Source organism: Oncorhynchus keta, chromosome 18 (genome assembly GCF_023373465.1).
Source record: "Oncorhynchus keta strain PuntledgeMale-10-30-2019 chromosome 18, Oket_V2, whole genome shotgun sequence".
Lineage (NCBI taxonomy): Eukaryota > Metazoa > Chordata > Actinopteri > Salmoniformes > Salmonidae > Oncorhynchus > Oncorhynchus keta.
The window spans coordinates 3,890,632-3,918,611 of NC_068438.1; the positions used below are offsets into that span (position 1 = coordinate 3,890,632).

At 45.3% G+C, this 27,980-nt stretch overlaps 2 protein-coding genes across 2 annotated transcripts in view; one reads left to right on the forward strand and one right to left on the reverse strand.

Annotated features, from left to right (window-relative positions):
* The window catches only part of si:dkey-103g5.4 (uncharacterized), a 221,465-nt gene that overhangs the window by 51,291 nt on the left and 142,194 nt on the right, over positions 1-27,980 (forward strand). The gene's annotated exons all lie outside the window — the stretch shown is intronic.
* sik2b (salt-inducible kinase 2b) overlaps positions 1-27,980 on the reverse strand; it is a 64,075-nt gene that overhangs the window by 5,934 nt on the left and 30,161 nt on the right. Inside the window, exons 4-11 of the mRNA XM_052467198.1 lie at positions 27,015-27,176; positions 18,849-18,973; positions 17,896-18,019; positions 9,407-9,621; positions 7,884-8,036; positions 6,741-6,902; positions 3,310-3,541; positions 1,976-2,275 (exon numbers count right to left, since the gene is read on the reverse strand). Coding sequence (XP_052323158.1) covers positions 1,976-2,275; positions 3,310-3,541; positions 6,741-6,902; positions 7,884-8,036; positions 9,407-9,621; positions 17,896-18,019; positions 18,849-18,973; positions 27,015-27,176 — 1,473 coding nt within the window. The remainder of the gene's footprint in view (positions 1-1,975; positions 2,276-3,309; positions 3,542-6,740; positions 6,903-7,883; positions 8,037-9,406; positions 9,622-17,895; positions 18,020-18,848; positions 18,974-27,014; positions 27,177-27,980) is intronic.

The following is a 27,980-nucleotide window of genomic DNA, read 5'->3' on the forward strand; positions in this document are numbered from 1 at the left end:
AAGTGGGGCTCCGGTGACTCTTAGCTCCTGCTGTGTGTGCGCGCAGACTGAAGAGGCAGCTGGGGGGAGGGGAAACACACACACACACCTCCTGTATATACATTTTAAGCGCTATTAACCAAGTTACTTTACAGGGTGCTTTTTCTGCTGCTACGGGATTAAACATTAAAAACAGAGCTATGTGGGCCAAACCTTCAAAGCGCAGTCTGATTCACAAAATGAATCATCAGAGAGAGAAAGAGAGAAAAGCGAAAGACAGAGTGGGTGGGTGAAAGAGAAGAAAATAAAAGAGAATGAGAGCCAATTTCAGCTTGAAAATGTGTGTGTACAGGGGTGTGAATGAGCTGCGGTTCACAGGGGTGTCATGTCGTCTGTGCAATGATTAGAGACCGAGACCTTGATGATGGCGTCTCTCAGGGGCCTCATGTTCAGGGGTTGAGGGAGGACAAGATGCTCAGATGGAGACCTGAAGTCAATTGTATTTTTCATTTAGCAAATGACACTCTATTCCCTGGTATATATAGTGCTCTACTTTGGAGCAAAGTCACACCGGGTGTCTTATGAGACGGAGGCTGACGACAGAGAGAAAGATGGACAAATGTAGAGGGAAAGACGGAGTGAAATAAACAGGAAGACGGAGTGAAAGAAACAGGAAGACGGAGTGAAATAAACAGGAAGACGGAGTGAAAGAAACAGGAAGACGGAGTGAAAGAAACAGGAAGACGGAGTGAAAGAAACAGGAAGACGGAGTGAAAGAAACAGGAAGACGGAGTGAAAGAAACAGGAAGACGGAGTGAAAGAAACAGGAAGACGGAGTGAAAGAAACAGGAAGATGGAGTGAAAGAAACAGGAAGACGGAGTGAAATAAACAGGAAGACGGAGTGAAATAAACAGGAAGACGGAGTGAAAGAAACAGGAAGACGGAGTGAAAGAAACAGGAAGACGGAGTGAAAGAAACAGGAAGACGGAGTGAAAGAAACAGGAAGACGGAGTGAAATAAACAGGAAGACGGAGTGAAAGAAACAGGAAGACGGAGTGAAAGAAACAGGAAGACGGAGTGAAAGAAACAGGAAGATGGAGTGAAAGAAACAGGAAGACGGAGTGAAATAAACAGGAAGACGGAGTGAAAGAAACAGGAAGATGGAGTGAAAGAAACAGGAAGACGGAGTGAAATAAACAGGAAGACGGAGAAAGAAACAGGAAGACGGAGTGAAAGAAACAGGAAGATGGAGAAAGAAACAGGAAGACGGAGTGAAAGAAACAGGAAGACGGAGGAAAGAAACAGGAAGACGGAGTGAAATAAACAGGAAGACGGAGTGAAAGAAACAGGAAGATGGAGTGAAAGAAACAGGAAGATGGAGTGAAAGAAACAGGAAGACGGAGTGAAATAAACAGGAAGACGGAGTGAAATAAACAGGAAGACGGAGTGAAAGAAACAGGAAGACGGAGTGAAAGAAACAGGAAGACGGAGTGAAAGAAACAGGAAGACGGAGTGAAATAAACAGGAAGACGGAGTGAAAGAAACAGGAAGACGGAGTGAAAGAAACAGGAAGACGGAGTGAAAGAAACAGGAAGACGGAGTGAAATAAACAGGAAGACGGAGTGAAAGAAACAGGAAGACGGAGTGAAAGAAACAGGAAGACGGAGTGAAATAAACAGGAAGACGGAGTGAAAGAAACAGGAAGACGGAGTGAAAGAAACAGGAAGATGGAGTGAAAGAAACAGGAAGACGGAGTGAAAGAAACAGGAAGACGGAGTGAAAGAAACAGGAAGACGGAGTGAAATAAACAGGAAGACGGAGTGAAAGAAACAGGAAGACGGAGTGAAAGAAACAGGAAGACGGAGTGAAATAAACAGGAAGACGGAGTGAAAGAAACAGGAAGACGGAGTGAAATAAACAGGAAGACGGAGTGAAAGAAACAGGAAGACGGAGAAGGAGATGAGTAAAGATCGAGAGACAACCAGTGGATCTCACCTTGTGTGAGGGAGGTGTCGGAAGCGCGACGACCCTCCCTGAAGCTGATGGGCGAGCGATTGTGGGCCTCCCTCCTTTGGGAGCTCAGGCCCTGCATGGTGGGGTTGGGGGGCCGCTGGCTCATGAAGGGGCCCTGGGTCATGTGGGGCCCCGAACTGTGGGTGTTGGCCAGGACCACCTCGCTGAGAGAGGGAGCGTCCTCCAGCAGACCCAGGTCACTGTGCAAGGAGCCCATGTCGTAGCCCATGTCAGAGTCCACGCTGCCCAGGGACGGGTTGTGGCCCATGGTGAACAGTTTACCTGTTGGTTCACAGCAATACATGGTTCAGGGTACAGGGTTCATTGACAATACTACTGGTGTATTGGATCTTGCTCTAATTAGGGCCACAGGTTTTTCCAGGTAGGCCTGGCACAATTATCATATAAACGTGTAACCGACACTATGGACAATAACCGTGAACAAAAAAGAAACGTTGTTGTCAATCGTTTTTCATACAGTCATGTTATAATACGAGGGGAATTAACTTTTACATTCAAGTAGATATAGTTTACCCAATAGGAATGTAATTTAATATATATATATATATATTTTTTACATGAAGTGGGTAAAGTTAGCAGAACGAGCAGAACGACATGGTTGGGTGGAGACCCTTCATTTCAAAAAGCTCAAAGCTGTCAAAATCTATAGGTAGAGACAAGGGTGTCACTGAAGCTGTCTTGTATTCATTAGGTATGTGATAGCTACATTTTCAAATAATGTATTAAGATGCATTACAAGCTAAAAAAAATAAAATAATAATAATTCTGAATATAACAGTGACCATTTGCATGACAATTAATCGTTACCCCAAATTCCATAATCGCCACAGCCTGTTTCCCGGGTAAGGTAAGAGGTATGCTACAAAGCAAGACCAATGACTTAGCCAGTTAACTTACCAGAATATTCTGAAATAACTATTTATTTTTTAAGAAGATTAAATGGTCTAATTGCCTCAATAACCAAAACACACCAAGGTTAGCTTTCTTAAATTAACCAGAAATCAAGTTATTTCAGTTTTTATTAACCGGTTGATCCTGCCTCAGCTCGATACAATAAATAAATAAAACCAGTCCATCCACTCATTCATTTATCCATTCATCCACCTATGAATAAATGTGGTGCCTTTAAAAGAACAATTTGCACTGGAAGCGCACATTTTCACCATTCACATACGCAATACTTGCTGGCTTAGCAGATCAACAACCCATCGTATGAACACAGCCCTATATGTCCCCTATCTAGCCAATGACCTATATGATTCTCTAATGTCCCAAAGCCTTGGTTCAGATCTTACCTTGGTTGATGACGGGGCCCAGCTGGTTAGTGACCTCGGACAGGGTGTGTCGGCGCTGGCCGAAGCGGGCCGTCTGGAAGGCGGAGAAGAGGTGGGCGGGGTCGTCCTCGGCGTCGGGCTCCTCCGTCTCTATGCCCTCGTCGATGGACGTCTCCATCATGTTACTGGGTGACGACGCGCTGGACTTGCGCAGCACTGTGGGGGGCAGGGGGTCCAGCATGCAGCCATTCACCTAAAGGCAAAGACCGGTGAGTTGTTTGCTGGAGCAATCCATTTATGAAATGTATTTCACAGTGGACATTAATTCCCTTTCCACATCAATGCTCAAGTGCCAGTTGTTTGCAAAAGAGCTCATTTTCATCCCATAGTCCTTGGGAACTCGCTATAGAGTTCAAACTGGGTTACCAACACAGACTCTCAGGGCATTCTCTCTGGGGAGCTAACGTGAGTTTCCAGCACCCAGGCAAGGTTACTCATCATGAGAGAGGGTCTCACCTAAACACTTCCATTACACTTTGCTCTCCCCATTTATCTTCATGCCTATGGGGCAGCATGAGACTATGACGTGAATGGGACTTCCTCGGTCTCACACACACACACACGGTAAATGGCTCCTCTATTAATTCATGACCAGGCAGCTTTCCCCTAATGTGCACATCCAGAGGGCCCTCTCCACTTGTGTTATTGGAGTGGACAGCTCTGCACCTATAATCCTGCAAGGCTTAGGGACTGGATGAGTAAACCAAATGTGTCTGCCATTTCTTTCTACCCCCCCCCCCCCCTTTGCTCAGACACTGTAAGAGGGGAGAGGGGAGGAAGTCTGGTATGCATGTACAGGAAGTGTGCTTTGGCCGAAAGTGCAGCAAGAGACTCTTCCACAGAGACAGACGCAATCAGGCTCGCTCGTCACACACGCCTCTCGCTCAGTGTCTCTCTCGCACACAAATGTCTCCCTCTGACACAAATCTCTCACGCACTCGCACGCACACACTCTTGTCTGCCTCTCTGACACACCCCCTCGCTGACACGGATCATCTGGATGAGTTACCGGGGTAACCAGAACCCCGGGCTCCTCCAGTCAGAGCCGCTTCGTACAATTCCTGAACCCAGTCCCCTGAAGCGTGCTAGTCCAGGAATGCTGCCTGTTACTCAACACACTGGGGACGGAGAGGGGCTGGCTGCACGAACCCAGGCCACACCAGCCTATTACTGCACTAGTGCCTAATGTGCATCCAAAAGGGGCGGCAGGCAGGCTAGTGGTTAGAGCGTTGGACTAGTAACCGAAAAGGTTGCAAGATCGAATCCCCGAGCTGACAAAGTAAAAATCTGTCGTTCTGCCCCCTGAACAAGGCAGTTAACCCACTGTTCCTTGGCCGTCATTGAAAATAACAATTTGTTCTTTAACTGACTTGCCTAGTTAAATAAAGGTGGGTAAAAAAGGCACACTATACCCTTATTAGTGCACTAGTTTGACCAAAAGTAGTGCACTAAAATAGGTAACAGGGTGCCATTTGGGATTCATTCCTAGTCCCTACAGTGCATAGAGCCAGCAGGGGCTCATAAAGAGTGAGGGAGGGCAGAGGGAACGGCCTCAACAAGCAGCATCCTGGTCATGTGTTCTGCTGGTGTTACTGCTGCTGGTGCTCCTGCTGCAGACATCAGGCTAGTTCCTTGTTTTTGAGGGGCCACGCCGTGTTCCCTCACCAAGATAACACTTGAGCGTTATTTTGATTTAATCTCTCGCAAGCCTGCTGGTTACACAGCATTTTTTAATGAGGGTTAATATATATTTTTTAAGTATAGTTCGTAAGTTAAGAAAAAAATTGGTTGTAAAAGTGATAAATAATGGTCAGAATAAAACTAAGGCAGCTGTTCAACACACAGCAGAAAGCAGGGGAATGGTCGATTGCTCAACGTAGAGTGCTGACGTCAGGAGCGAAGTCGAATGCTAAAGCCTGGCCAGGCTGGAAGAAAAGGTCACAGTCTGGCACAGATAAAGACAGACACTTAGCGGAGGAGGACGAGGAGGGGAGTAAGGGAGAGAGTCTGGATCCAGACGTGCAGGGACAAGAGTACAGCAGATGTCACATGGTCCAACACTAAGTGTGTGTGTGCTCCTAGTGTGTGTGTGCGAGAGAGGGAGAGAGGTCTCTGATTGTGCCCGAGCTGTAAAGAACTGGCAGCTGTCATATCAGATGTGTGGCCCCAGCCAGTGAGACAGACAGACAGAGGGGACTGAGTGTAGTGGCTTACGTAAACTAGCGAGGGGCAGCTGGCCTTGCGGTTACTGTTAGACCCAGCCAGCCCAGTGCCTAAGCCTTAATGGCTCTGGGGACATGCTCACAGGGCAAGACCCATCCCTCCATTCCCCCTCTGATAACCAGGCTGTGGCTAGGGCAGGGTGCACAGACAGAGTGCATCTCAAATAGCACCCTGTTCCCTATATAGTGCACTACTTTTGACCATGACCCATAGGGAATCTATGGGACCTGATCAAATATAGTGCACTATATAGGGAATAGAGCGCCATTTGGATGCAGAAGAGAGAATGGGGGCCAGCCAAGTAGCATTAGCAGCAGGTCCAGGTCAGGAGGGGTCAGAATAGGACAGGGGATTTGAACGAGGTTAACACACAGACACACCGTCACGGTCCCAGCTTATGTACTCTCCCTGTGGAGCCCCGACCTCAGTGAAATGTGAGTCAGAGCTCTTTCATAACATAACTGTGACGCAGTTACCACCATCCATCACTCAGACAGCATCCCATATGGTACCATATTCCCTTTATAGTGCACCACTTCTGACCAGGGCCCAGGTCAAAAGTAGTGCACTACTAAATAGGGAGTCGGGTGCCATTTAGGATGCAGCCTCAGGTGGAATTAACTAGAAGTTCCCACACAAGGTATAAAAGGGGGTAAGAGGGGACTGGGGCTGGACTGTGTCAGTCCTCAGCTGATTTTGTGTTGTTGCTCTATTGAGTGCCAAACTGGCAACGCTCTGTTCTCTCGCTGCCTGGCTGTGGGGCATTGGGGACAGCCTTGAACAAAGAGCCCCCTGGGGAGGAAAGGAGGGAGAAAGGAGAAGGCAGCATGAGTGGGCTAAACTAAATTAAATACAGACAAGAGTCCCCTCTTGGATAACTCAACTGCAGTGGCCAGTCGGGGTTGGGGTGGCCTGGGATCGGTCCTCTGTAGCGTCACCACTGTCCAGTTGCAATAAGTGCACCACAGGGTCGTGTTCAGTAGGAGAAAACCTTTGGCAACGTTTTCAAACAGGGGAGGTTCTCCCTGAGTTTGTTCAATATGAACATCAATTTGTTTGTATCCAGCTGGAAAACTGGATAACACTCCACATAGTGGGTGTCCACAGGCCAGGGTGGTTCAGAATAGCTCGTAACCTTAGATTACATGTTGTTTGGCGTCGTGACTTACTTTAGGAGTGGCCACGTCCTCAACCATGAAGCTGTGCTCAGGCAGAAGAGGCGACTGCGGGAAGTTAAAGGCATCGGCCGAGGCTTGGGGCAGGGCCGGGGAGCGTAGGAGACCCCGCACCCCCTGGGGCAAGAGACCCACCTGGGGGGAGCCACCGCTCGGCTGTAGGGGACATAGATGGAGGGGTACAGAGAGAGCGAGAGAGAATGAGAGAAGAAGATCAGGAGAAAGAGATGAGGATAAAAGTTGGAGAGAGAGAGAATCAAAGAAAGAGAGGAAGAGGGTGAAAGGAATGGATAGAGAATCAAAAAAGAGAGGAAGAGGGTGAAAAGATTGGATAGAGAGCAAATCAAAGAAAGAGGAAGAGGGTGAAAGGAATGGATAGAGAGCGAATCAAAGAAAGAGGGTGAAAGGAATGGATAGAGAGCGAATCAAAGAAAGAGGAAGAGGGTGAAAAGATTGGATAGAGAGCAAATCAAAGAAAGAGGAAGAGGGTGAAAGGAATGGATAGAGAGCAAATCAAAGAAAGAGGAAGAGGGTGAAAAGATTGGATAGAGAGCAAATCAAAGAAAGAGGGTGAAAGGAATGGATAGAGAGCGAATCAAAGAAAGAGGGTGAAAGGAATGGATAGAGAGCGAATCAAAGAAAGAGGGTGAAAGGAATGGATAGAGAGTGAATCAAAGAAAGAGAGGAAGAGGGTGAAAGAAAGAGAGGAAGAGGGTGAAAGGAAAGATAGAGTGAATCAAAGAAAGAGAGGAAGAGGGTGAAAGGAATGGATAGAGAGCAAATCAAAGAAAGAGGAAGAGGGTGAAAGGAATGGATAGAGAGCGAATCAAAGAAAGAGGGTGAAATGAATGGATAGAGAGCGAATCAAAGAAAGAGAGGAAGAGGGTGAAAGGTAACAGAAAGAGAAAAAAGGAAGAAAGGAAGTTGAATGGACAGAGGGGGGAAAAAAAGATGTCAGCGAAAGGAAGAGAAAAGACGCTTCATTAATGAATTAATGAATACATGTTCTTTGAAAAGCCAGGTGTGTGAATGGAAATGTCTTTGATCATTAGGACCACAGACAACCATACTAATGCACCACACAGACAGATCTGCTTTGTGGCGCTGAAAACCGGCGACGAAGATAGCGGGGGTTACCTTGACGACAGTCTGCTCGGCGCTGGTGCTGGGCCGGCGCTGGTGTACGTCAAGTCGCTGCTCCACAGGAAAGCTGCAGCGGTGGGACTTGAGACGCTCCACCAGCAGGTAGTAGATTGCAGCAAAGTGGTTGTAACTCTTGTTCTGGAGCGACTTGGACACAGGGAGGGACAAACCATGTTAAAGCTGCAATATGTAATTTTCTGGGAGACCCGACCGACCAAATTCACATAGAAATCTGAGTTATAGATCTGTCACTCATTGAAGAGGTAGATTTGTTCTATGTGCACCACTTCTATGCATCCCGTACTTAAGTTTAGTTTTTTTTTTTTTGTAAAAAATATATTTCACAGCGGTTTAGATCAGTGGTTCCCAACCAGGAGTACTTGGCCTATCCACAGGGGGTACTTGAGAAGACTCAGGAGATCATAGGCCTGCTGGTGAAATGCACGAGCGGGGAGTACTTCAGGGGTACACTGGACAGAGCAAAATTCACTTGGTGGTACAGTAACCAAAAAAAGGTTGGGAACCACTGGTTTAGATGGTACAATGGAGTCTCTACACGACACTTGCTTGTTTTTGTCACAAACTGAAATAAGGCGAACTATTAGAATTTCTGCATAGTGCATCTTTAAAGGGATAGTTCAGTATTTTATAACTTGATGTTAGATTGTTCCTCACCCTGAATGTAATATATGGTTTGGTTTTCTTGAAACAGCCACTACACAGAGGGCAGCAGGTAGCCTAGCCGTTGGGCCAGTAAGCGGAAGGTCGCTAGTTCGAATCCCACTATCCTGGCATTGCAAGAGCCATGTTTTACCAGCTGAGCTAGAGGACCACAGCTGTGCCAACATCAATACTCATAATAAGGTGTGATTAAGAGATACAGCCAATATCCACTCTGGCACACTACTTTGAATCCGTGCACAACGCCAGTATTTCTACTTGCACATCATCATCTGCTCATCTATCACTCCAGTGTTAATTTGCTAAATTGTCATTTCTTCACTACTATGGCCTATTTATTGCCTTACCTCCTCACGCCATTTGCACATACTGTATATAGACTTTCCTTTTCTCTATTGTGTTATTGACTGTACACTTGTTTCTTCCATGTGTAACTGTGTTGTTGTTTGTGTCACACTGCTTTGCATTATCTTGGCCAGGTCGCACTTGTAAACGAGAACTTGTTCTCAACTAGCTTACCAGGTTAAATAAAATCTAAAATAAATAAAATAACACATTGCTTCATTCTCTTTAGTTTGCTAGTGTAGGGGCCGGTTCCAGACATAAGCGACTAAAAAAGGAACTCAGCCTGGGTCTCAAAACAGTGTTGTTTTGCCACGAGGTGGGTGCCATCCAACCAAATCTTGCTTAGGGCCACCAAAAGGCTAAAGCCGGCTCTGCTAGCGTAGATATTGCCTGCGTTCTAAAATGGCACCCCTATTCCCTTTACAGTGCACTGCTTTTGACCAGAGCCCTATATAAGAAACGAGGCGCCATCTCTCTCGGTCATCTTTCACCTCGATTGTCTTGTGTTGGTCGATGCCCAGGCTGTGCATGAGCCGCAGAACCTGCTCGCTGTACTCGCCCACGCCCAGGTCGCTCTCCTGCTGGTACAGCATGGGCCTCTGCACCGGCACGTCAAGTGCCATCCACTTGTGCTCCTTGATCTGGGCTACCGACAGACGCTTGGACGGGTCCAGCACCAGCATCCTCCGGATCAGGTGCTCGCAGTCTGGGAGAGGGAGGACGAGAGGGAGAAGGGGAGAGAACAAAATAATAAAGACGGAGACAGAGAGAGAAAGGGGAAGAAAATGTATGTACAATCCCTGGTACTCAGAACCATTACAGAGAGCCCTCACTTGAGACATTGTCTGATGACAGAGAGGAGAGTGTTCTCTTGTCACGTCTGACTTTACACATTTTCCCCTGACACATCAGACCATACACAACAACACGCAGGCCGGGACAGTGATACTGAGTGTACTGTGTGTACCATGTACCGAGAGTACAGAGGGAAGAAAACCCTCATTTGAGTGAAGAGAGAGCTCCAGCTGAAACGTCACGTTGGAGGAAACAAAACGGTTCTATTGAAGCAGGGCAGGCCACAGGGAAGGAGTGAAGGAGCGCCTCCACTACTCACGCTAAGAAAAACAAATGATCTCAGGCAGGAATGCACAGTGGGCTCGTCCCCTCTCCTTTCTCTAGCCCCCCGTTGTCCTCTTTCTATCCCCCTCTCATTCGTACTCTCTCTGACTTTTTAACTCCATCCCTCTCCATCTCTCCTTCTCCCTCGTCTCTCATAGAGGAGGATGGAGAGGACTCTTAACCTTCAGTTAGCGGCTAAATGAGCTTGACGTCACTAACCGCAGGGTCTTAATAGGATTACCGCCCACTGGGCTGAGGCTGTGCGTGTGTTTGCATCTGTGTGTTTCTGTGTGCGTGCGCGCCAGTCTGCGTCTCTCCTCTTCTCACCTCTTCAGCCCGAGCAACCTACTCATCCTCATCCTTCGATCTACGGTCTTATTCATGATGACTGCTCTGCTGCCAAACGAGCACTTCTCTGGGAGAGAAAGCCAGCAAGAGAGAGGTATGAGAGAGAGAGGGATGAGCGAGAGAAAGAGAAACTATGTAATCCACATTGACCCTCTTCTTTTCTCTTTTGTACATTATGACACTACCATGGAAATATTCAGGGCTGGGACAGTTAACACTTCCTTCCCCCTCCCCCCTGCTTTCTTTATCTCGGATTTATGTTACACCCAATAGCCCAGGGCAACTTCAATACTGACTTCAAAAGAATGTACAGTACTGGAGGTAAAACAAAGCAGTGTACTAACAGTACAGTGCTGCCTGATTTGTTATAGAGAGCCTCTGTACCGTACTGTGTGTGCGTGCGTGTAGCAGAGTGTGAGAACATGTAGGGAGGAAATGGAGGAGGAAACGGCACTCTGTTCTTCTCGTCTGAAGCAAAAGGAGGGTACAGGACCGGAGCGGGCCAGGGGGCTGCAGGCAGGCAGGCGAGGGGGCTTAAGTAACGCTCCTACATTCTCAACAAGGACTAAATAGTTCCCTGAACAAAGCCTGTTGACCCCAACAACAATAATATTAAGGGGTTAGAACTCCAGGGCTTAAAAACAAAGGTGTCATTGTACGCTAATGCATCATGTTCTTCTAAATCCACAATTTGGATCCCTCCACAGCATAATAGAGGATCTAGATACTTTTTCTAACCTCTCTGGATTCAAATCAAATTATGATTGGTGAACTTTATTACATACAAAAAAAATGCAACTTTTACATTACCGTGTAGTTTACCAATAAAATGGTCTGACAGTGATGTGGACATACTCGGTATACATATCCCGAAAGAAAGAAATGGGGGGAATCACCCTGATTAACTGTAGTCATATCCCAGTTTACCTACAAACAATAGTACGCAAGTGTAATAACCACCGGACCACGCAGCCATCATACCGTTCTGTCTCCTAGAGATGAACGTTTTTTTTGGTGCGAAAAGTGCAAAATCGGAACAACAGCAAAGGACCCGGTGAAGATGTTGGAGAAAGCAGGTACAAAAGTATCTATATCCACAGTAAAACGAGTCCAATATCAACATAACTTGAAAGGCCGCCCAGCAAGGAAGAAGCCACTGCTCCAAAATCGCCATTAAAAAATCCAGACTACGGTTTACAACTGCACATGGGGACAAAGATAATACTTTTTGGAGAAATGTCCTCTGGTCTGATGAAACAAAAATAGAACTGTTTGGCCATAATGACCATCATTATGTTTGGAGGAAAAAGGGGGATGCTTGCAAGACGAAGAACACCATCCCAACCGTGAAGCACAGGGGTGGCTGCATCATGTTGTGGGGGTGCTTTGCTGCTGGTGATTCTCTGATCCACTTCTACGCAGACGACACCATTCTGTATACTTCTGGCCCTTCTTTGGACACTTAACCTCCAGACGAGCTTCAATGCCAGACAACTCTCCTTCCGTGGCCTTCAACTGCTCTTAAATGCAAGTTAAACTAAATGCATGCACTTCAACCGATCGCTGACCGCACCTGCCCGCCCGTCCAGCACCACTACTCTGGAAGGTTCTGACTTAAAATATGTAGACAACTACAAATACCTAGGTGTCTGGTTAGACTGTAAACTCTCCTTCAGCATCTCCAATCAAAAATTAAATCTAGAATCAGCTTCCTAATTTGCAACAAATCAACCAGGCAACCATACCGTCGTAAAACTGACCATCCTACTGATCCTCGATTTCGGCGATGTCATTTACAAAATAGCCTCCAACACTCTACTCAACAAACTGAATGCAGTCTATCACAGTGCCATCCGTTTTCTCACCAAAGCCCCATATACTACCCACCACTGCGACCTCCACGCTCTCATTGGCTGACCCTCGCTTCATACTCGTCGCCAAACCCACTGGCTCCAGGTCATCTACAAGTCTTTGCTAGGTAAAACCCCGCCTTATCTCAGCTCGCTGGTCACCATAGCAGCACCCACCCGTAGCACGCACTCCAGCAGGTATATTTCACTAGTCACCCCCAAAGCAAATTCCTCCTTTGGCCACCATTCCTTCCAGTTCTCTGCTGCCAATCACTGGAAATAACTGCAAAAATCACTGAAGCTGGAGACTCATATCTCCCTCACTAACGTTAAGCACCAGCTGTCAGAGCAGCTCACAGATCACTGCACATCTTTAAATAGCACATCCAACTACCTCATCCCCATACTGTATTTATTGATCTTGCTCCTTTGCACCCCAGTATCTCTACGCACATTCATCTTCTGCACATCTATCACTATAGTGTTTAATTGCTATATTGTAATTACTTCGCCACCATGGCCTATTTATTGCCTTTACCTCCCTTATCTTACCTCATTTGCACACACTGTATATATGCTTTTTCTACTGTATCATTGACTGTCTGGTGCACTTCCCAAATTAGATGGCATCATGAGGCAGGAAAATGATGTGGATATATTGAAGCAGCATCTCAAGACATGAGTCAGGAAGTTAAAGCTTGGTCGCAAATGGGTCTTCCAAATGGACAATGACCCCAAGCATACTTCCAAAGTTGTGGCAAAATGGCTTAAGGACAACTAAAGACAAGGTATTGAAGTGGCCATCACAAAGCCCTAACCTCAATCCTATAGAAAATTTGTGGGCAGAACTCCAAAAGCGTGTGCGAGCGAAGACTTCAAACCAGACTCAGCTCTGTCAGGAGGAATGGGCCAAAATTCACCAAACGTATTACCAAACGTAAACATTCTTAAAATAAAGTGGTGATCCTAACTGACCTAAGACAGGGAATTTTTACTAGAATTAAATGTCAGGAATGTGATAAATTGAGTTTAAATATATTTGGCTAAGGTATATTTCAGCACATTCCCAGTGGGTCAGAAGTTTACATACACTAAATTAGTATTTGGTAGCATTGCCTTTAAATGATTTAACTTGGGTCAAACATGCCTCACAGTTGGGATGGTGTTCTTCAGCTTGCAAGCCTCCCCCACTTTTCCTCCAAACATAATGATGGTCATTATGGCCAAACAGTTCTATTTTGTTTCAGAGGACGATCTTTGTCCTCATGTGCAGTTGCAAACCGTAGTCTGGCTTTTTTATGGTTTTGGAGCCGTGGATTCTTCCTTGCTGAGCGGCCTTTCAGGTTATGTCGATATAGGACTCGTTTTTACTGTGGATATAGATACTTTTGTACCGGTTTCCTCCAGCATCTTCACAAGGTCCTTTGCTATTGTTCTGGGATTGATTTGCACTTTTCGCACCAAAGTACGTTCATCACTAGGAGACAGAACGAGTCTCCTTCCTGAGCTGTATGACGGCAGCGTGGTCCCACAGTGTTTATACTTGCGTACTATTGTTTGTACAGATGAACGTGGTACCTTCAGGCATTTCGAAATTGCTCCCAAGGATGAACCAGACTTGGAGGTCTACAATTTTTTTCCGAGGCTGATTTCTTTTGATTTTCCCATGATATCAAGCAAAGAGGTACAGAGTTTGAAGGTAGGCCTTGAAATACATCCACAAGTACATCTCCAATTGACTCAAATTATGTCAATTAGCGTATCAGAAGCTTATAAAGCCATGACATAAATTTCTGGAATTTCCCAAGCTGTTTAACTTCTTGACGCACCCATCCCTTTAGCGGGATCATTTTCATCAACACCTGCTGAAATACAGCGGGCCAAATTCAAATTAAATTACTACAAATATATAATTTTCATTAAATCACAAGTGCAATATAGCAAAAACACAGCTTAGCTTGTTGTTAATCCACCTGGCGTGTCACATTTCAATACAGTTTTCGGCGAAAGCATAACAAGCGTTTATGTAAGAACATCTCTCTCAGTAGACAAAATATTACAAACACTAGCAGCCAAGTAGATTGGTCACGAAAGTCAGAAAAGCAATACATTAAATTGCTTACCTTTGATGATCTTCGGATGTTTGCACTCACGAGACTCCCAGTTACACAATAAATGTTCATTTTGTTCCATAAAGATTATTTTTATATCCAAAATACCTCCATTTGTTTGGCGCGTTATGTTCAGAAATCCACAGGCTCAAGCGGTCACGACATCGCAGGCGAAAATTCCAAATAGTATACATAATGTCCACAGAAGCATGTCAAATGTTTTTTTTATAATCAATCCTTATTAAAATATATAATCCATAATATATCAACCGGGACTGTCGCTTTTTCAATAGGAGCGAGAGAGACAATGGCTGCCCCACTCTGTTGCGCAAGCAAAACTCTGCCAACACCCAGCTATCCACTGACGCGATGTTATCTTTCTCGCTCATTTTTCAAAATAAAAGCCTGAAACTATCTATGTCTAAAGACTATTGACACCTTGAGGAAGCCATAGGAAAAGGAATCTGGTTGATATCCCTTTAAAATGGAGGCACGGCATCCAATGGAACAGAGCGCTTTCAGGAAAAACAGCACTTTCTGGTTTAATTTTCCTCGGGTTTTCACCTGCAATATCAGTTCTGTTATACTCACAGACAATATTTTGACAGTTTTGGAAACTTTAGAGTGTTTTCTATCCTAATGTGACAAGTATATGCATATTCTAGTATCTGGGCCTGAGAAATAGGCAGTTTCAAATGGGTACGTTTTTAGCCAAAAACTAAAATCCTGCCCCCTACACTCAAGAAGTTAAAGGCACAGTCAACTTTATGTACGTAAACTTCTGACCCCCCGGAATTGTGATACAGTGAATTATAAGTTAAATAATCTGTCTGTAAACAATTGTTGGGAAAATGATGTGTGTCATGCACAAAGTAGATGTCCTAACCAACATGTCAAAACTATAATTTGTTAAAGATACACTTCTTGTTAATCCAGCTGCTGTGTCAGATTTCAAAAAGGCTTTATGGCGAAAGCAAACCATGCTATTATCTGAGGATAGCACCCCATCAAACAAAGACAGACAATCATAATTCAACCCGCCAGGAACGACACAAAACTCAGAAATAAAGATAAAATTCATGCCTTACCTTTGACGAGCTTCTTCTGTTGGCACTCCAATATGTCCCATAAACATCACAAACGGTCCTTTTTTTCCATTAATTCCGTCGTTATATATCCAAAATGCCCATATATTTGGCGCGTTTGATCCAGAAAAACACTGGTTCCAACTCGCGCCACATGACTACAAAATATCTCAAATTACCTGTAATCTTTGTACAAACATTTCAAAACAACTTTCCTAATACAACTTTAGGTATTTTTTAACGTAAATAATCAATAACATTTAAGACGGGATAACTGTGTTCAATACCGGAGGAAAACAAAGTGTAGCGAGCTTTCAGGTCGCGTGCCTCTATCAAACAGTACACTTCACTCGACCCTCGTTCTGGACAGCCTTACTTCTTCATTACTCAAAAGAAAAACATCAACTGATTTCTAAAGACTGTTGACATCAAGTGGAAGCGAAAGGAACTGCAAGCAACTGCCTTAGGATTCTAGATTCCCAATGAAAAAACCATTGAAAAGAGAGTGACCTCAAAACTTTTTTTCCTGGATGGTTTGTCCTCGGGGTTTCGCCTGCCAAATAAGTTATGTTATACGCACAAACATCATTCAAACCGTTTTAGAAACTTCCAAGTGTTTTCTATCCAAATCGACTAATATATGCATATCCTAGCTTCTGGGCCTGAGTAGCAGGCAGTTTACTTTGTGCACGCTTTTCATCCGGATGTGAAAAATACTGCCCCCTAGCATGAGAGGTTAAAAATACATTTGTGGAGTGGTTGAAAAACAAGCTTTAATGACTCCAACCTAAGTGTATGTAAACTTCCAACTTCAACTGTATATATTTACAAAAATAATATATGGGGGATTGGAAATGATGCAGCCAATTACATTGATGGAAGCTACAATCTATCTGCAATAGTAAAGCTGAACCCTAAAAAATAAATATAATACAAAAAAAAAATATATATATATATATACCTCAAAAAAAAGTTGAGGTCACTCTCTTTTCAATGGAATTCTAAGGCAGTTGCTTGCAGTTCCTTTTCGCTTCCACTTGATGTCAACAGTCATATATATATATATATATAGTATCGTGATGTCCCTGGCAATTCCCTGCCCTAGTAGTAGATGGGTTCCATTTTGAACAGGTGTTTCGAACAGGTATTTATGCAATGCAGTTGAGCCTCATGTCACCACCTCAAGCTGAACCTCGGCAAAACGGAGCTGCTCTTCCTCCCGGGGAAGGACTGCCCGTTCCATGATCTCGCCATCACGGTTGACAACTCCATTGTGTCCTCCTCCCAGAGCGCTAAGAACCTTGGCGTGATCCTGGACAACACCCTGTCGTTCTCAACTAACATCAAGGCGGTGGCCCGTTCCTGTAGGTTCATGCTCTACAACATCCGCAGAGTACGACCCTGCCTCACACAGGAAGCGGCGCAGGTCCTAATCCAGGCACTTGTCATCTCCCGTCTGGATTACTGCAACTCGCTGTTGGCTGGGCTCCCTGCCTGTGCCATTAAACCCCTACAACTCATCCAGAACGCCGCAGCCCGTCTGGTGTTCAACCTTCCCAAGTTCTCTCACGTCACCCTGCTCCTCCGCTCTCTCCACTGGCTTCCAGTTGAAGCTCGCATCCGCTACAAGACCATGGTGCTTGCCTACGGAGCTGTGAGGGGAACGGCACCTCAGTACCTCCAGGCTCTGATCAGGCCCTACACCCAAACAAGGGCACTGCGTTCATCCACCTCTGGCCTGCTCGCCTCCCTACCACTGAGGAAGTACAGTTCCCGCTCAGCCCAGTCAAAACTGTTCGCTGCTCTGGCCCCCAATGGTGGAACAAACTCCCTCACGACGCCAGGACAGCGGAGTCAATCACCACCTTCCGGAGACACCTGAAACCCCACCTCTTTAAGGAATACCTAGGATAGGATAAAGTAATCCTTCTCACCCCCCTTAAAAGATTTAGATGCACTATTGTAAAGTGGCTGTTCCACTGGATGTCATAAGGTGAATGCACCAATTTGTAAGTCGCTCTGGATAAGAGCGTCTGCTAAATGACTTAAATGTAAATGTAAAAGCGGTCAATCTATTCCTTACATGCTCGACCCCTGTGCAGTGGTGAGACACAACAGAGTGGATTCTGAAGAGCTCCAAGCAGCCATTTAAAGGGGTAATCCGGGATTGGTATATACATTTTTGGGGACTATTAAATTAACTATGTCGCCATTGATTCGAGGAGATTAAAATTCTACAGCCCCATCCCTCAGCAGTTTACCAAAACAAGCGGTGGAGTGACCATTTTGTTGTTTTTCATATCCCGTATTGCCCCTTTAATGTCCTCTACTGGTATTCACCAACGAACAAAAACCTTTCCAACAACAACACAGACTGCTTTTTGGCTTCGGATGGTGTTTTTCCATAGGAGCATTGGTGTTACTTCAGGCTTTTTTGGGGTGTAAGCACTATGTTATTGAGTCTCACCTTCTGTCATGAAGTAGGGGATGCGGAAGCGACCCTCCAAGACGCGCTGTCGGAGCACGGGCAGGGTGGGGCCATCGAAGGGCAGGGCGCCACACACCAGCACGTACAGCACCACCCCCATACTCTACATTGAGACAGCCAACCACGCAGGCATGCACGCAGACAGACAGACACACACTAGGTCAGGGGCTGCAGTGGAAAAAATCTTTACACTCACATAACTAGATCAATCATGTACAAAGGGACCTAGATGTATGCGAGGGCGAGTTCAATATGCCGTAAAACAGGGAGAGCTATAAAAAGAGGTTGGGAAATCTTATGCTCGCACATGATGTTTTCAGGGCACCTTTGAAAAATAGGGTAGGTAGGGCTGTTTGGTTTATGGCAAGATGTAATTATCATAAACTTATCACTGCAAGGCTTAGAGGGAAAGCAAACAATTGATCAGCAGACTAGGGTTGTTGATTCACAATCAGATCCCCCAACACAATCATGTCCAGTATCTTTAAAAAAAATCTCACCTCTCAGTTGAGCACCTTGGCTGCATCCCAAATGGCAACTTAATCCCTATACAGTGCACTGCTTTTGATAGGGCTCTGGTCAAAGGTAGTGCACTATGTGGGGAGTAGGGTACCATTTGGGACGCAGCACTTTGCCCCAGTTTTCTCTTTGTTTAATCTGATCGGAAGCACATTGGTTGGCCTCACTATTGCTTCTAATGCCCATGATTAGAGTAGGTCCAGTTTCAAAGACAATGTACAGTCAGTTCGGGGACACTCGGTGTGTAATACAGAGGTACTAGTAGCAGTATTTGTGACTCCTCGCAGAGCAGGTGTGTCCCCAAAATGGACAGCCCATTCCTTATATAGTGCACTACTTGGGAACAAGGCCAATAGGGCACTATTGAGGGAATAGGGAGGCCATTTAGGATGCAAACAAGAGCATTGTCTTACCCAGATGTCCAGCTGGGGGCCCTCGTACTGTTGTCCCTCGAACACCTCCGGAGCGGCGTAGGGTGGGCTGCCGCACCACGTGGCCAGGGGCTCTCCGGGCTGGAAGAAGTTCCCGAAGCCAAAATCTAACAAAGGGGAGAATGACACGGTTAACTTCATTATTACACACCTTCACCTTGAGTTCTTCTGACCATAGATAGTATGGAGGGTTCTGCCTGGGCACATTTGGCTGGCTGAGTAAGTGAGCAACGGGATGGTAAGAGGTGAGGGAAGGATGGAAGGGAACGGCTCGGAACAGAGGGAGATGCAGACAGAACAGTGACTACTCAGGGAGAAAGAGAGCAAGGTAGAGGGAGAAACAGCAGACGGGTCAGAGGATCAGAAGGTGGCTGATTCACTGACTACCTATAGCACAGGGGTAGCTTTAAAGCTTGCTCCAGATTAGAACAAACAAATGTGTGTGTGCATGCGGTCAAAATATAGTGTGCACTACTCTGGTCAAAAGTAGTGCACACTATTTAGAGAATAGGGTGTTATTTAGGACGCACTGTAGAACAACCTGACGTTGCTTTTTTTTGCCAATGCGATATGTAATGCGCAATATGTAATGCACATATTTGTGTGTTGAGGCCATTGATGGGCTAGCTGGGCCTTCATCAGGTCACCTCCCAGGAGACTGACTTTAGCTCATAGAATTACTGTTCTGATTGTTCCAAGGAAGGAAGAGAGAGCGAGAGACAAACTTACAACTTGATCTTAATCATAACTCGAAAAAAAGTGTGCCTTCCATTAAAATTCAACTTCCAACAACGTGTTGCCAAATCTTTTACCAGTATGAAGCTGCTCGCTTTTACTTTTGCAAATTGCCCCTCCACCCCCCTTTCATTCTCTATCTGTCTCACTCCCTCGCTTGTCTGTTCCTTATGTTTAAGATTCTATTTGAATACATTTCAGTGTCGTTGCCCTCGAGTATGAGAATGGAGAGACCGTTATCTGTGGAGCCCGACGGTGTTAAAGGACCCTGTTGTAACAACTAACATTTATCAGATGAATAACTATTTTTAGTATTTGTTTTTAATCACCATCATCACAGCTATATAAAGCCAAGGGAAGAAGATGCGTTGCGACAAATACAAATATGAATAATCTGGCTTACGTAATGGGGGCAGGTAGTGCTGGACTTCGTGGCACAAAGCAGTGTTCAACAGCTTTTCAAATGGATTTAGTCTCTTCATTGCTCCGGCCAAATGATGCGCTCACCCCTCCCTGAGTGATTGTCGACCCTGTGAGATCCAATGTCCAAGATCAACCCATATCAAGATGCAGCAGTGTCCCTGTCTGCATCCTAAACGCCAATCTATTCCATTTCTAGGGCACTACTTTTGACCACGGCTCATTGGGAAGCCCATAGGCAGTACTTCAGACTAACATTTGACTAACTCGAACAGGAAGTACCATTGACACGATCAATATGGAAGGGTTCCAATGAAGTGGATGCTAAGCTACAGGACTGTTTCACTAGTACAGACAGGAATATGTTCCCGTGATTCAAACGATAACATTGAGTAGTTTACCACATCAATCACGGACACTTATAACAAATCCCGCTAAGACTTCCGACGAGCCATCAAAGAGTAAAAATGTCAAAACAGGACTAAGATCAAATCCTGCTATGCCAGCTTTGACGCTTGTTGGATGTGGCAGGACTATTATTGACAACTATTACGGATTACAAAGAGAAACTCAGCAGCGAGCTGTCCAGTGATGTGAGCATACCAGACAAACTAAATTCCTTCTATGTTCACTTTGAGGCAAGCAACACTGAACCATGCATGAGAGCACCAGCTGTTCCCGGACGAGTGTGTGACATTGCTCTCCGTAGCCGCTGTGAGCTAAACCATTAAACAGGTTAACATTCACAAGGCTGCAGGGTCAGAAGAATTACCAGGACACATACTCAGAGCATGCGCTGACCAGCTGGCAAGTGTCTTCACTGACCTTTTCAACCTCTCCCTGACCCAGTCTAACACCTACATATTTCAGGCAAACCACCATAGTCCCTGTGCCCAAGAACGTCAAGGTAACCTGTCTAAATGACTGTCGCACCGTAGCACTCACATCTGTAGCCATGAAATGCTTTGAAAGGTTGGTCACAAGTTATATCAAAACCATCATCCCAGACACCCTGGGCCCAATCCAATTTGCATACCGTCCCATAGACGACACACTCCCTATTGCGCTCCACACTGCCCTCTCCCACCTGGACAAGAGGAACACCTACATATGAACGCTGTTCATTAATTACAAATAAAAATAACATTTTATTGGTCACATACACATGGTTAGCAGATGTTAATGCGAGTGTAGCGAAATGCTTGTGCATTTCAAAATAGTTCCGACAGTTCAGTACTGTCTAACAAGTAATCAAATAATCCCCAACAACTACCTAATACAAACAAATCTAAAGGGATAGAATAAGAATATGCACAAATATATGGGTGAGTGGCATAGGCAAAATGAAATAGATGGTATAAAATACAGTATATACATATGAGATGAGTAATGTAAGATATGTAAACATTATTAACGTGGCAATGTTTAAAGTGACTAGTGAGTTTATGTAGGCAGCAGCCTCTGAGTTAGTGATAGCTGTTAATCAGTCTGATGGCTTTGAGATAGCTGTTTTTCAGTCTCTCGGTCCCAGCTTTGATGCACCTGTACTGACCTCGCCTTCTGGATGGTAGCGGGGTGAACAGACAGTGGCTCGGGTGGTTGTTGTTCTTGATTCTCTTTTTGGCCTTCCTGTGACATCGGGTGCTGTAGGTGTCCTGGCAGGTAGTTTGCTCCCGGTGATGCGTTGTGCAGACTGCACCACCCTCTGGAGAGCCTTGCGGTTGAGGGCAGTGCAGTTCCCATACCAGGCGGTAATACAGCCCGACAGGATGCTCTCGATTGTACATCTGTAAAAGTTTGTCAGGGATTTAGGTGACAAGCCAAATTTCTTCAGCCTCCTGAGATTGAAGAGGCGCTGTTGCGCCTTCTTCGCCACACTGTCTGTGTGGGTGGACCATTTCAGTTTGTCTGTGATGTGTACACAGAGGAACTTAAAACATTCTACCTTCTCCACTGTTGTCCCTTCGATGTGGATTGGGGGTGCTCCCTCTGCTGTTTCTTGAAGTCTACGATAATCTCCTTTGTTTTGTTGAGTGAGAGGTCGTTTTCCTGATACCACACTTCGAGTGCCCTCACAACGCACCCTTGTGGGGCCCCAGTGTTGAGGGTCAGCGAAGTGGAGATGTTGTTTATTACCTTCACCACCAGGGGGCAGCCCGTCAGAAAGTCCAGGACTCAATTGTACAGGGCAGGGTTGAGACGCAGGGCCTCCAGCTTGATAATGAGCTTGGAGGGCACTATGGTGTTGAATGCTGAGCTGTAGTCAATGAACAGCATTCTTAAATAGGTATTCCTCTTGGGATAGGGCAGTGTGATGGTGATTGCATCGTATGTGGACCTGTTGGTGTGGTATGCAAACTGAAGTGGGTTTAGGGTGGCAGGTAAGGTGGAGGTGATATGATCCTTGACTAGTCTCTCAAAGCACTTCATTATGACAGAAGTGAGTGCTACAGGGCGGTAGTCATTTAGTTCAGTTATCTTTGCCTTCTTGGGTACAGGAACAATGGTAGCCATCTTGAAGCATGTGGGGACAGCAGACTAGGATAGGGAGCGATTGAATATGTCTGTAAACACACCAGCCAGCTTGTCTGAGCATGCTGAGGACATATTCCCAGTCCTCTTTCCATGGTTAAATACGGTGTTTCACACTTTCAGTTTCGTGCGAATGCCGCCATCCAAAGGTTTTTGGTTAGGGTCGGTTTTAATGGTCACAACATCTCCAATGCACTTCCTTATAAAATCACTCACAGAGCCAGCGTATGTATAGATCAATGTTATTCTCTGAGGCTGCCTGGAAGATTTCCCAGTCCATGTGATCAAAACAAATTTGAAGCGTGGTCAGACCAGCGTTGAATGGTTCTAGTCACGGGTACATCCTGTTTGAGGACGGTAGGAGCAAGATTGAGTCGTGGTCAGATTTGCCGAAGTGAGGGCTCCCTATAGCTCAGCATTCAACACGATAGTGTCCTACAAGCTCATCACTAAGCTCAGGATACTGGAATTGAACACCTCCCACTGCAACTGGATCCTGGAATTCTTGACAGGCCGCCCCCAAGTGGTGAGGGTAGACAACAACACATCCGCCATGTTGACCCTCAACACGGGCCACTCAGGGGTGCGTGCTTAGTCTCCTCCTGTACTCATTTGAGATTTTAGTCACTTAGCAGACAGTGTTATCCAGAGCAGCTTAGTGCATTCATCTTAAGATGAACATCCCCCGTTTCTCTGTCCTGATAATGTTTTAGGGAGCCTGAGCACGCAGGTACGACTACCTGGCCTGCTGCTCGGTAATGTAGGAACGTTTTTTTTTAACATCCATTGCAAATGACAATATATTAAAACTATAATTCCTCACAGAAAGCTATTTAAAAAATACTTTATTATTGAAATGGAACAGTTACATGAAAATGCACATATAAAATAATAACTGGCACACAGAACAGTAGAATAAATTGTAATCTTCCCCAACCTTGAAACTCATGCACCGCCTATGAAATCTTTATAAAATAATTACCATCAAGTCCGTGGTCGTATTTTGCCTATAGGCGACTTTGAAGCAAGGTTAGACATGCCTCATAACATGAAATAAAACTTTCAGCTTTCAAACAATTACATATCATTTCAAAGTGCATACTGCCTCCAGCTCACATTGTAAAGTGGTGGGTGACACGCTAATATGATAGCCTGTTGCCTGCACTTTAATGGGAGGTGTGCTTCAATGAACAGTTGAGAAATAAAACATAGAATTTTAATTGTGCACCAAAACTGTTAACAACATGCCTTTAGAATGGTTGCGCAAGGAATTGGCTTATAAAAGCACGTGGTTTACTCCAGCAGCAATCAACTGGGAGCTGCAGCAGAAATCACACTCACAATTGTCTCTGTATGCTGTGCGCGTCTGATAGTTGTGCTGGATAAATAAGATAGGCCTACATTATGACTAACGGAAATACAAAATTTAATTCCTCTAAATTATCCTATAGACTGAAAAGCATGACGGTCAAATGTATTTATATCAACTGGTATTTCCATAAATGAATAAACAGCATTTTTCTCCCAGTCATTTTGGCCAGCAACAGATTTATTTAAATGGCCTTTTCATAAAGGCAAAAGCGGGCAATTGCCAGCTAAAGGAAACACTGTGTGATGTATACCAGACTGCACAGCACACACTTAACAGCAGCAGGGCAGCATTGCCATTGACCAGCCTATCTAAAAACACAAGGTTTCTTAACCGTCAACTAAAATGTACACGAATCCATCCCATGCACGTCTGGATTATAGTCTAGTAATACTGTGAATCTGGGTTTACTGAATGATAGAAATCTGAAATATGCTTCTCCCACCTTTTTTTTTTATACCTCACATGACAAATTGGCTCTAGCAATGCAATTGCATCAAGGTCAAAATGTGACAATGAGAGGCAAAGGCATGGTATACGTACGTCTAGATTTAGCCTTGGCTTTAGCCTACAATTGAACTAGAGACAAAAGAAGCGGTCAATCCTACACCTCAAGCCTATAAGTACGTTGTAGATTTTGGGGCGGCAGGTAGCCTAGTGGTTAGAGCGTTGGACCAGTAAAAGGTTGCTAGATCAAATCCCTGAGCTGACAAGGTCAAAATCTGTCATTCTGCCCGAGACCGTCATTGTAAGTAAAAATTTGTTCTTAACTGACTTGCTTAGTCAAATAAAACATTTTAAAAATTGACTAGGCGAGATAATGATATGACGGTGAGAGTCACGGCAAGGCATGTTAAGGCAGACTAAGGAAGGAGTGAGGGTTTATCAGAGGAGCTGACCCACTTTGCGGTCTGCATACTGAGCAGCGCGGCTGGCTGACGTCAATGTTCCCAACAGGCCAGGGGCTCGCTATGTGTGGATGGTGGGCTGTGCAACGCCTCGCCCAACCCCGATCACTCTGTGTCCCAATCAATCGTAATATTTAACCCCTTGCTGAACCAGGGCTAAAATGAACAGAGATAAAAAAAATATATATCCAAAAACTGGATAAAAGTAATTCTTTTTTTCTTTAAATACATTTACAAAAGATCATAAATCCTTTTCCTATTAAGTGCACTACTTTTGAGCAGGGCTCTGGTCAAAAGTAGTGCACTAAATTAAGAATAAAGTGTAATATGGGATGTAGATACTATCTAGACTACTTCCTGTTCCAAATATTGGGGGGGGGGGTCAACGCTAGCTAGTAGCCAACAGTGGTTGTGTGTTTATAATGAGGGATAATGCGATGTGTCCTTGTGCAAGTTGATACAAGTGCATAGAGAGCTCAGCTTACTATGGAGATTTATACAGCTGGGGAAATGTGTGTGTGGTATTATCCTGTCTGAGGTACAAAAGCATACATTTTGGCCATATCAAATGACTTCCACCACTGGGGAGGATGAATGAGGGGGTGGCTGAATGATGATATAACACCTGCACCATGAACATGTTATTCTGTGTAGCGGGTGGCCTTTCAGCTTGGTCCATGAACAATAAAACAAGACATACTATGGGGGGGGGGGGGTGTACCCCTGTGATCAAATGTTCTCTCAATCCATTTAAGAGGCTTCCTAATAAGTGCATGATCTGGCTGCTTCTTAGAACGTGCTAAGCTCGCTTACACACACACACACACACACACTCTTTGAAGTGGAAACAAAGGCAACACCCCCCGCTGCCTGGCACTTGGGTGACCTTTCCTTGACTGACCATCAACCACCACAGCACCACAGAGCTTCTGAGCGATTGACCACCAGGGCAGTTCTGGGTATACAAAAGGAGACCTTTACAAAGGGGGACTAATGTGGCAGTAAATACTCTTATTTGAGGATGAAACATGAACCACACAATGTCCTTCAGTGAGGTAAAACAGGGGTTAAATATCACCGGGGGAATATTTATCTGTTTCTCTGTGCAGTGAGTCTCTTTTAAATCCAGAGAGACTCGAACAAAACAACAAACTTCCTCATCTAAGCCGAGCAAAAAGCACAGGATGTACCAATGTTCTTGTGTGCCTGCTTGATGTACTTGTAATCCTAGGTTAATGTCGTTTCATTGGTCAGTTTCTCAAAATAAGTACCTTCCCCAACAATTGGATCAGAGTTATTGTGGTGCCGGTATTGCCTTTGGTAATAACAGCAACCACCCATCTTCTCTTACACCCAGAGAGACAAACTGGTTAGTGTTCATTAGACATCAAACAGAACAAAACGGACTAAAACCGACGGGACTACAGGGACTCATTTTCATTTTCAGCTGAAAAATGTTTGGAAACGATTTCCATTCCTGCCCTAATGAACACGGCCAAGGAAGGAAAACAGGCTTCTTAGGAAGCCCCGGGCCACGTCTCTCTCTCCATCAGTCACTGTCCGGACTAGCCTAGATCTAACATCCCTGGAGCAGGAACAGGGGGACTCTGTGGGCATGCGCACATCGTATCACCGTGTCTGAAACTCAGAACACTCCTTCTCGCCCGGCACTCTCCCAGATGCTCGATGACATTTTTTCACTGGCCCGCTCAAAATGCCATCTTCCTGATAATGCAACAGCAGCCCAGGGCTCTGTGCAGTAGGGCCTAGCTTCAGCTCCCGCTTCCCTCATCTAGCTGGGGGACTTTGGTTGCCTCTCAACACAGTGCAAATGGCCTGCTCTGGTCGTTAGACATTTCAGAACTGAACCGTCGCTGAGGTCATTGCTCCTGGCCATGTAATCCAACAGCAATGTTCTGATCAAAACAAGTTGTGAAGTTGTTCTCACTGCAATATAAAAGACTTGGTTTCCACTTTCTAGGCCTATGTCGATTTACAGGTTCTTCATGACTTTGTGAAAATCTCACAGTCTATCCCGCTGGCAATTCCAAGATTATTCTTAGGTTACCCTGAAACACTAAGAGTAGGGTTGCAAAATTCACGTAACTTTGTCAAAAACGCCACAGGTAATTGGATCAGGAAAAAACAGACAAAACTTCTGGCTTTAATGCACCGACCGCCTACCTGCTATCTTGATGTTCATGTGTCCGTCCAGCAGCAGGTTCTCAGCCTTCAGGTCTCGGTGGACTATGTTGCGGTTGTGGCAGTACTCCACCGCTGACAGGATCTGCCAGAACTTGCGCCGCGCTTCCAGCTCGCTCAGTCTCCCGTGTTTGGCCAGGTAGTCTAGAGAGGGGGAGAGGGTCATAAGTTCAGCTGTCTTACATTCAAATCAGGGGTGGCTAGGATGCAAAGGCCTCAAACATGTAGACTTGTGTTCTCAAAGTCTTCTTCCTAGCTAAGGCTTGCTAGACTACATATTAGACCAAATCCATCAGTGTAACTAATAGAATCACCACTCTGCTCATGCCTGAACAGTAATTGGCTAGTACAATTCCATTTGGGTTTGTTTAGCCAAATCCATGTTTGTAAAGTACAATCAGAGGCATGGAATACCTCAGCTCGCTCAACTACTCTTACAGTAACCACCCTTCTCCCAGCCAGCCAGCCAGCTGACAGAGGATAGGACAGTGATGAGCCACAATCAGGAGCCTGGCCTGTGATTCTGTGATCGGGTTGATGAAGCAGAGTAAACATCCCCCCCACATGGATGTAATCATGCGGTCAGTCACCACACCCAGGAGTGCTGGGTCAGCCCCCGGGCCCTCAGCCAGCCAAGCCCACAGACCCAGCCCTAACAGGCCCAACTAACACAGACACTGCTCCGCTGGGTAGTAACAAACACATTATAGCCTATGCCTACTTCAACACACAGAAAACATTCAAAATGAAGGGATTGACCCATTTATTTCCTCATCAGCCAACTAGGAGGGAGGTTACTCAGAACTGGCCTGTTTGTGCATGAGGAAATAAAGGGCTCCTGAGTGGCGCAGCGGTCTAAACCACTGAATCTCAGTGCTGGAGGCGTCACTATATATATATATATATATATATATATATATATATACACACACACACACACACACAAAG